This window comes from Vulpes vulpes, chromosome 9 (genome assembly GCF_048418805.1).
Source record: "Vulpes vulpes isolate BD-2025 chromosome 9, VulVul3, whole genome shotgun sequence".
In the NCBI taxonomy this organism is placed as follows: domain Eukaryota; kingdom Metazoa; phylum Chordata; class Mammalia; order Carnivora; family Canidae; genus Vulpes; species Vulpes vulpes.
Genome location: NC_132788.1, coordinates 61,265,497 through 61,275,552, shown reverse-complemented (window position 1 = coordinate 61,275,552; position 10,056 = coordinate 61,265,497). Strand labels below are relative to the sequence as shown.

General features: G+C 39.1%; 1 protein-coding gene across 2 annotated transcripts in view; it reads right to left on the bottom strand.

Annotated features, from left to right (window-relative positions):
• Positions 1 to 649: 649 nt before the first annotated feature.
• Positions 650 to 10,056, bottom strand: part of SEC13 (SEC13 homolog, nuclear pore and COPII coat complex component) — a 32,802-nt gene continuing 23,395 nt past the window's right edge. For both annotated transcript variants that reach the window (XM_026016864.2, XM_072720347.1), the window contains exon 9: positions 650 to 1,101. In XM_026016864.2, coding sequence (XP_025872649.1) covers positions 988 to 1,101 — 114 coding nt within the window. In that variant the 3' untranslated portion in view covers positions 650 to 987. The remainder of the gene's footprint in view (positions 1,102 to 10,056) is intronic.

Here is a 10,056-nt window from a genome sequence, read left to right as displayed (position 1 = left end):
CTGAGTTTCCTTATTTGGTAAATTGGGGACAAATACATGTACTGCTCTGCTGTGTTGCTAAAGGTGTGGGGTCTCCAGTGTAGTGCTGGCTTGCAGTAAGTCTCAGTAAATGGTAGCTGCTGTTGTGATTCAGGTGAGGGTCTCGGAGCCTCTGCTAAGAGGTGATACCTGGTTCAGGCTTGATGAGGACCAGAACCATGGTCTCCAGCAGCTCCTCCTTCAACTGGCATGGTCCATAACATGAACAAAGTGTGCCCACTTCCTGAGCCTCTCTTAACTACCGGTATTTGGTTAATCCTGCCCTGCACTGGCATGGCATCTTCTGGGTCACCCACATGCATTAGTTCATCTGCGTCTTCTCTGTAAGGCAGACTTTTATTCCCATTCTCCAGAAGAGGATGTGTGCTCAGACGATACAGTCCCCGTCACTGAAGTCCACATCTGGTGTTCCTTTCACGTCACTCTATATGGTGCCTTCAGTATAACTGGAATCAAGAGGATGTTACAAAGACAGACCACCTTTGTGTGCATGGGGGTGGGAGGGTGCTACAGGAACCTGGGTCTTGGTGAACCTTGTTCTAGTATACTGACATTGCAACAAGAATAAAAATAAGTGTTTTAGGGAAGGGTTAGGGTAATGCAGGAAGAATTATAAGCAATATGAATTTATTTAACTATTTTGGAAACAAAACCCCCCCAAATAATGCCTGAACCCAAAAGGTACATAAAAATGGCCAAAAATATTTTAAAATAATAGATCTGAAGATCATTTGTAGTTTTTTCCTCATAACATGAATGCTTTCAGCAGGACAGTAAATTACAAACCATATCAAATCATGTTAAGGCAGATGATCAATCTGGCTGCATTTGTAACTACTCCTGGGAAAGTAATCGTGTTGGAGCTGTTCCTCCCAGCTATTTAGTCAGTTGGTCTAGGAAAGGGCAGTCCTGGAGTCAGCAGGTGAGGAGCTGGGCTTGCCTGTCTTGTCACTGCTCGTTCTGCTGGCCCTCTGTGACAGAAGCAGACACGGATCCCTGGCCCTTGTTGACATCACTGATGCACACCCACTGTCCGTCAACGGACTCCTTCCACAGGGTCACCTGCAAGCCAGCACACACACAGCCTGTAACAGGTCTGCACCCCTCCCTCTGCTGTCCCCTTCCCAGGGCTTCATCAAAGGCCATGACTCACAGCTTGTGAGTCTACAAAAATCCACACAGATTAAGAAAGAAGGTGTAGGGAGAGTGACCCCACCAAGATGATGACAAAGGGTGTTCCTGACTTAGCACCCCTCTCACAGAACTTATTCATGAACAAGAAACCAGTAAATGAATCCTAAAAGACAAAAGCGAGGCTGAAGCACCTCCCTCCACCATAGAGACCAAGATACTGTACCACAGTAAGTGGGATATCTCCAACCTATGATTCCTCCCCCAGAAGGAAGAGAGCACAGAGGGGACATCCAGTTATCCAGTGTTATAAGACATCAATCTGTAGGAGCCCAGACTCTGTATTCTGCCCCATGGGGATGGCAAGCACACTTGTGGGGCTCAACTACTGGGAATGTGATTGTGACTAAGTGGGGACGGCCTCGTATCCAGAGAGCTTATTCAGGAAAATCTGTGCGGTCCCTCAAGTTGGGCTGCCCAGGTAGCAGAGGTGGGCCCACTAGACCATCTGACAGCAAGGGCTCACTCTACCACCTGGAAGTGGCATGACCCTGCAATTCTAGCAGAGAGGGGGACGGGGGTGGTGGGGAGAGCTGGTGGTCCTCACAGCAAAAGCCAGTGGCCTTATTTCACCAGGAAACTTGGGGACAGACTGGCTTGAAGTTAAGACCACAAGAAAAGTATTAGTAGCCTTACAGTTGCTTCTCCCACTGTGCCAAGGCAGGGAAATACATTTTGTATCTAAGCAGTGATACATGCATGTGGGAAGAAGCTGAACAACCCTGCTTACAGTGGCACTAGAATACAGCACACAGCACCTGGCTTCCCATCTACAGAGTACAACCAGTGGCCTCCTCACCTAACCAGATGTTCAGTCTACAGTCTTGCCTAGTTTGGGTCTCCAAACAAGCTGTGTAAGCTCTGGGTGCTGTCCTGCTGCCCTATCAGGCCAGAGAAGAAAAAAAAAATCCAGGGGATTTGTTCAGCAGGCTTTCGGACCCTTTGTACAGTACAAGCAGATTTGGGATTTCGAGGTGCTGTCGACACTTACTGAGCAACTATTATGAATACCAGGCATGGGCCAAGACTTTTAGAAATGGAGTCTCTAATTCTTTGAAAGCTAATATGAGGAATAATACGAGCTACTTTTCTCCTGAGTAGGTATGTCCCTTCTCTAGGCCAAATGACAGAAATGTCCATTTTACTTTCATATAAATGCCACATACATCCCTGTTGTCTTTTTCTGATTTCCTAGACTCATCTATTGTTGAGTAGGAAGCCAAGCCAGAGAATCTGATCCTCTAGCCTCACTTGGGCAGGGAACTAACAGCTAGCAGTCCTACTTGCTCTTCATGTCAGGGGACTACCCCCTATCCTAAGAGCTCAAATACTTAAAAACTGATTAAAGTGCCACAGTGAACCTGCAAAGGCTGGAAGAGGAGACGGATACCAACATGAGGATCACAGAAAACCACGTAATATATCACTAAAGGAAACTAATAAAGCTCTAACTAAAGAAATGAAAATCTATGAACTGTAGGACAAAGAATTCAGAATAATCCTCTTCAGTTTAGTGAATTATAAGCATGTATAACTAAATTAAGCTCAACAAAAATAGACACCATTAAAAACAAACCCACCAGAAACCCTAGAGCTAAAAAACACAATAACTGAAAAATTTAGCAGAGTTTCAAAAGCAGGATTGACCACACAGAAGAAAGAAATCAGCAACGTGGAGGACAGGACACTGGAAATTACCCCGAGGAACGGAAACAGAAAAACAGTAAAGACTGCAATGGGATGGAATGAAAAGCAATATTCACTTAAAGAGAATTCCAGAAGATGAGAAAGGGACATAGAGTATATTTCAAGCAATGAGGCCTGAAAACTTCCCAAACCTGGGGAGAGAAACCGACATCTAGATCCAGGAGTCCTCAATAGGTTGAATCCAAACAGGGCTACAAAGACATATACATTATAACTCTGAAAAGTCAAAGAATTTTAAAAGCAGCTAGAGAAAGAGTTACATACAAGGGAACCACCATAAAACTATGAGCAAATTTCTCAACAGAAGCTTTTCAGGCCAGAAGAAAATGGGATATATTAAAAACAAACAAACAACAACAACAACAAAAAAACCTGTTAACCAAGAATAAAATACCAAGTAATAAAAGTGTCCTTCAAAAATGAAGAAGGGATGGACTTTCTACAACAAAAACTGAGGGAACTCATCACTACTATACTTGCCTTATGAGAAAAGCTAAAGGGAGTTCTTTCAATAGAAGTAAAAGGATGCTCATTAACATTATACAAGGCAGCATAAAACTCATTGGTAATGATAAATACATAAAGTTGGATTCTGTAATATGGTGATGGTGGTGTGTAATACACTTACAATTCCTTTAAAAGTTAAAAAATGTAGTAAAAAATAACTGTACCTACTGTTAATAGCTATACATTATAAAATATGTAAATTTTAACATCACTAACCTAAAATGTAAGGGAGAGAAGTAAAAGTGTAAAGATTAGAAATTCTATTGAAGTTAAGATGCTTTATGTAAGCCTTACAGCCCACAAGGGAAAACCTGAAGTATTAGACAAAAGAACATGACAAGTCAAAGCATACTGACACTTTAAGACATCAAAACACACAAAAAAGGATAAGAAACAATTAACAATGGATCAACAGAACATTCAGAAAACAATAAACAAAATGGCAATTGTGTAAGGCCTTACTAATAATTACTTCAGATGTATTAAACTCTCCAAACAAGACAACAAATGGCTGAATGAATACAAAAACTAAGATCCATCAATATGATTCATGCAAGAGATTCCCTTTAGCCTTTAAGACAGAGACTAAGAAGGAAAGGAAAAATCTATTTGAAGCAAATGGTAACCACAAAGAAAGAAGAGGTAGCTATAGTTAATATCACACAGACTTTAAAAATAATAAAAAGAGACAAAGGGGTTAACACATCAAGAGGATGTAACAATTCTAACTATATAAATCAAAAACTAACAACTAAACAGAGAAATAAAGAGCAACAATGGACAGATCATCCAAACAGATATGTCACGCCACAAAACAAGTCTTAACAAATTAAAAAAAAAAAAAACCTGAAATCAAACCAAGCATCTTCTCTAATTATAATGGTATGAAACTAGAAATCAGTAACAAGAGAAAAGAGAAATTCACAAACACACACAAATTAAATACTCTCTTGAACCACCAATGGATCAAAGAAGAAATGAAATTATTTTGAAATGAAAATAGAAACACAATATATCTAAACTAATAGGATGCAGCAAAAGCAGTTTTTGGGGAGAAGTTTATAGGAATAAATGCCTAAATTAATAAGCAAGACCCATCCCACATAAATAACCTAATTCTATGCCTTAAGGAATTAGAAAAAGAACAAACTTCACCCAAAGCTAGCAGAAGCAAGGAAATAATAACTATCAGAGCAGAAATAAATGAAATACAGAATAGGAAAACAAAAGAAAAGATTAGCCAGGGATCGACCCGTGGGTGGCTCAGCGGTTTAGTGCCTGCCTTCCGCCCAGGGCGTGATTCCGGAGTCCTGGGATCGAGTCTAACATCGGGCTCCCTGCATGGAGCCTGCTTCTCCCTCTGCCTGTGTCTCTGTCTCTCATGAATAAATAAGTATTAAAAAAACAAAAAAAAGATTAGCCAAAAGAGCTGGTTCTTTGACAAGATAAAACTGACACAAATTTAGCTAAACTAACCAAAGAAAAAAGAGGATCCAAAACAAAATTGTAAATGAAAAAAGAGACATTCCAACTGATAATCACAGAAATACAAAGAAAAATAAGACGCTATGATGAAACACCTGTGCCAACAAACTGGTCACCCTAGAGATAATGGACAGATTCTTAGAAATCTAGAACACTACCAAGGACTGAATCAGGAAGAAACAGAAAATCTGAATAAAAAATTTTACTTTTATAAAAATTAAAGTATAAAAATTCCTATTTTTTCTGAAATAGGAAATCCAAATAAGTAAGGAGAATGAATCAATCAAAAATCTCCTAGTGTAAAAAAGCCCAGGACCAGATAGATGGTTTCACTGGTTTTTTTATTTATTTGTAAATATTTTATTTATTTATTCATGAGAGACAGAGAGAGAGGTAGAGACAGGCAGAGGGAGAAGCAGGCTCCATGCAGGGAGCCCGACGTGGGACTTGATCCTGGGTCTCCAGGATCAGGCCCTGGGCTGAAGGTGGCGCTAAACCGCTGAGCTACCTGCGCTGCCCTCACTGGTGAATTTAACCATTTAGGAATTTTATATCAATCCTCAAAATATTCCAAAAAGAATTATAAAAGAAGAAACACACCCACACACTCATGAGGCTAACATTACTCCAATACCAAAGCCAGAAAAGAAAATTACAAATAACCCTGATGAAACAGAAGCAAAGTGAATTTGGCAGTATATTAAAAGGATCATTTCCCATGATCAAACAGGAGTCATACTTGGAATGCAAGGATGATTCAACACAGGTACATCAATCAATGTGATACCTCACAATAGAATAAAAGAAGAATCCTATCTACTCAGTAGATGCAGAAAAAGCATTTGACAAAATTCAGCGTCTGTTTATAATAACTCTTAAAGGCCATATGTGATAAACCCATAGCTAAAACAGTATTTTTCAACACAGTAGGGGAAGTCCTTGCCAGAGCAGTCAGGCAAGAAAAAAAAAAAAGCAACAGAACTGGTAAGGAAAAACTAAAACTGTTTCTATTTATAGATGACAGATTTTATATACAGAAAATCCTAAAGATCTCATCAAAAAACTTAGATCTAAAAAACAAAACAAAACAAAACAAAACAAAACTTAGATCTAAACAATGAATTCATTAAAGTTGGAGGGTACAAAATTAACATACAAAACAGTAGTGTTTCTATACACTAAGAACAAATTATCTAAAAAAGAAAATGATCCTTGCAATAACATCAAAAACAAAATACTTATAAATCAACCTAGCCAAGGAGATGAAAGATCTCTACTCTGCAAACTACAAGTCAGGGATAAAAAGAAACTGAAGGCACAAATAAATGGAAAGGCTTCTTGTTCACAGATTAGAAGAAATCATATTGTTAAAAGGTCAGTAGTAACAAAAGCCATCTATAGATTCAATGCAATTCCTATCAAGATTCAAAAGGCCTTTTTTTTTTTTTTACAAAAGTAGAGAGTCCTAAAATTTATATGGAACCCCAAAAGACCCCAAATATCCAAAGCAATCCTGAGAAAAACAAAGTGAGAAGCATCATACTTTTTGATTTTAAGCTACAAAGCTACAGTAACTAAAACGGTATGGTACTGGCATAAAAACAGACAAATAGATCAATGGAACAGAATCAGAAATAAACAGAAAGCTCCGAAATAAACCCAAACATAAATGGTTAACTAATACTTGGCAAGGGAGCCAAGAATACTCAAAGGAGAAAGGACAGTCTCTTTAATAAATGGTGGTGGATAAAACTGGATACTCTCATATAAAAGAATAAAACCAGATCCTTATCTTACACTTCTCACAAAAACTAAATATAAGACCTGAAACCATGAAAGTCCTAGAGGAAAATACAAAGAAACAAGCTCTTTGGTATGGATCTTGGCAATGATTTTTTGGGTGGGACACCTAAAGCACAAGCAACAAAATATAAAGTTTAACGCAAAGAGCATTAAACTAAAAAGCTTCCGCACAGCAAAACAGTCAACAGTTGTGAAAAAATGTTTGCAAATAATACATCAAATAAAGAGTTCATATCCAAAATATCCAAAGAACTCCTAGAAATCAATATCAGAAAGTCAAATAATCAAATTAAAAAATGGGCAAAAGATCTGAATAGAATATTTCTCCAAAAAAGAATCTATAAAGGCCAACAGGTACATGAAAAGGTGCTCAACATAACTTATCACTGGGGAAATGCAAATCAAAACCACAGTAAGAAAGATTTCAACCTCACACATGTTAGAATGGCCATCATCAAAGAGATAAAAACATAAGCACTGGCAAGGATGTGGGGAAAAGGGAACTCTTGTGCACAGCTGCTATGGAAAACAGTATGGAGGATCCACAAAAAATTAAAAATATTACTATATGATCCACCAATTCAACTTCTAGATATTTATCTGAAGAAAATGAAAACCCTACCTTGGAAATATCTGCACCTCTATTTCACAGTACCATTACTTATAATAGCCAAGACATGGAAATAACCTAAATGTCTACCGACAGATAAATGGATAAAGAAGTTATGGATATTCCATATCCAATGGAATATTATTCAGGCACAAAAAATGAAATATTTGAGACCACATGCATGGACTTTTTTTTTTTTTTTTTTAAAGATTTTATTTATTCATTCATGAGAGACACGGAGAGAGAGAGAGAGAGAGAGAAAGAGGCAGAGACACAAGCAGAGGGAGAAGCAGGCTCCATGCAGGGAGCCCGACGTGGGACTCGATCCCGGGTCTCCAGGATCACGCCCCGGGCTGAAGGTGGCGCTAAACCACTGAGTCACCCAGGGTGCCCACATGCGTGGACTTTGAGGGCATTATGCTAAATGAAATAAGAGAAAGATCAACACTATATATCTCATTTATATGTAGAGTCTAAAAACAAAACCAAAAACACTCAGAAAAGATCCAAAACCAATCACAGAAGAGTTCAGATTTGTAGTTAGCAGAGCTGGGGGTGGAGGGTCAAGAGGTACACACTTGCAGTCCTAAGACATGGAAGTACTAGGGATGTAATGATGACAATAGCTCACACCACTATATGGTCTATATGAAAACTGTGAGAGATTAAATACTGTGAGATGAGAGAAGTTCTCATCACAAGGAAAAACTTTTTTGCTTTCTCTTTTATTGTACCTATATGAAATGATGGATACTAAACTTACTGTGATAATTTCACAGTATATGTAGGTCAAACCATTATGCTATACACTTTCAACTTATGATGTAAGTCTAATATATTTCAATAAAACTGGAAAAAGAATACCTTAAAAAATAAAAACAGTGGAGAGGGGACAGTGTTGGAAATAATTCTGTAACACAAAGTAACAGTAATAGTAGTAATAAATAATAATGTGAACAGGGTTGTCGTTTTAACCAAGTTGCTGTAACTTCTGTGAGGATACAGGGAAAGAGAACAATGGTTCTCAAAGCGTGGTCTCTAGACCAAGACATCTGCAGGACCAAGAACTTGTGAAAACCGCAAATTCTTGGGTCCTCACCCAGCTGAAATTCAGAAGCTCTGGGGTGGGCTTGGCAATCTATGTTTTAACAAGTTTAATACTAAAGTCTGAAAAGTACGCTAGAGGAAGATGACAGATGAGTAAGTATGTTATTTCTACACTGAAGTAAACAGCAGAAGAAATGCTAAGCATCAAAAAGGTTTGCTCCTGGAGAATGAAAATTAGGAAACTACATTAATAAATCATAACCTAATAAAAACTACTTAAGCTATGTACATGTATTTGATTAAAAAAAGATTTTAAGAATTTCTGCCTTATTTATTTTTTTAAAAAAAGATTTATTTATTCATGAGAGACACAGAGAGAAAGGTAGAGACACAGGCAGAGGGAGAAGCAGGCTCCATGCAGTGAGCCTGACATGGGACTCAATCCCGGGTCTCCAGGATCAGGCCCTTGGCTGAAGGTGGCGCTAAACCGCTGAGCCACCGGGGCTGCCCAAAAATTTCTGCTTTAGAGACAGATTGTTGACTACAGATGCACTGCACGGAATGCTCTAGACTGAAAATCTACCAAGTCCTTTAGTGAAGGAATAAATACTATGCAAACAATAGAGGTGAGCTCCTTGTAGGAAATAGGCTGATAAAGATCAAGAAGCACAAAAGAATAATGACAGCAGACAGCAAACATGGAAAGTACAACCAGGCACTCCCTACTGCCTTGTAAACACTACAGTAGGGCTGCTCCTCAGTCAAGTCAGGGTCTGTTGGCCTGTTCTGGGCACCACCAAATCTGGGGTCTAGTCCTGGCTCAGGCACTTACTAGAAATAAAGAGGGCTAGTTTTCTTTGAGGGTCACTCCAGCTCTAAAATTCTATGGCTTTGAGACAGGGCCTGCTAGATCTTTCTGGAATCACTACACATGAAAGGTATCCCCAGCCTGGATAAAAACTGCCTGCAGAGGGTCTCAAAGGTGTGTTACTTGTACACCCATGTGCACAGCATTACTGATAAGAGCCAAAGGTGAAGCACCCCAGGGTCCCTCAATGTATATGTATGGATAAATACAATGTGGTAGAACAGAGTATTATTCAGTCTTGAAACAGACACGTGGTACAACAAAGATGAGAACACTATAGGATTCCACTTACAGGAGGTCCCTAGGGCAGATTCACAGAGACATGAAGTAGGAATGGTGCTTACCAGGAATAGGGGTGGGTGGGGGGTTAGTGTCCAGTGAGGACAGAGTTTCAGCTGGGAAAGACGAACAGTTTAGAGGTGGATGGTGGTGATGCTGCACAATAATGTGAATGTTCTCCAAACTACTGAACTATACACTTAAAAACGGCTAAGATGGGGGAACTTTATATGTATTTTGTCATGATTTAAAAAGCTGCCTTCAGAAAGGAAGAGGTAACAAGTCACTGCCATCTCTCTAGCTGACCCCTCTCCTCTTAGGCAGAGGATCTGTAACTTTATACGGCAGGGTTCAATGAAGTGGTCAGGATTTTTCAAGTGCATTTGCTTTGTTGCTATAATGTTCTGAGCTACTTTTTGTTTTACTGTTTTCCAGTGGCCACTTTGTCTCCATGTCTCTTCCTTTGTACGGCTCATAGTGCAGAAAAGGTATACAGTGGGTGAATAATAATACCCACGAA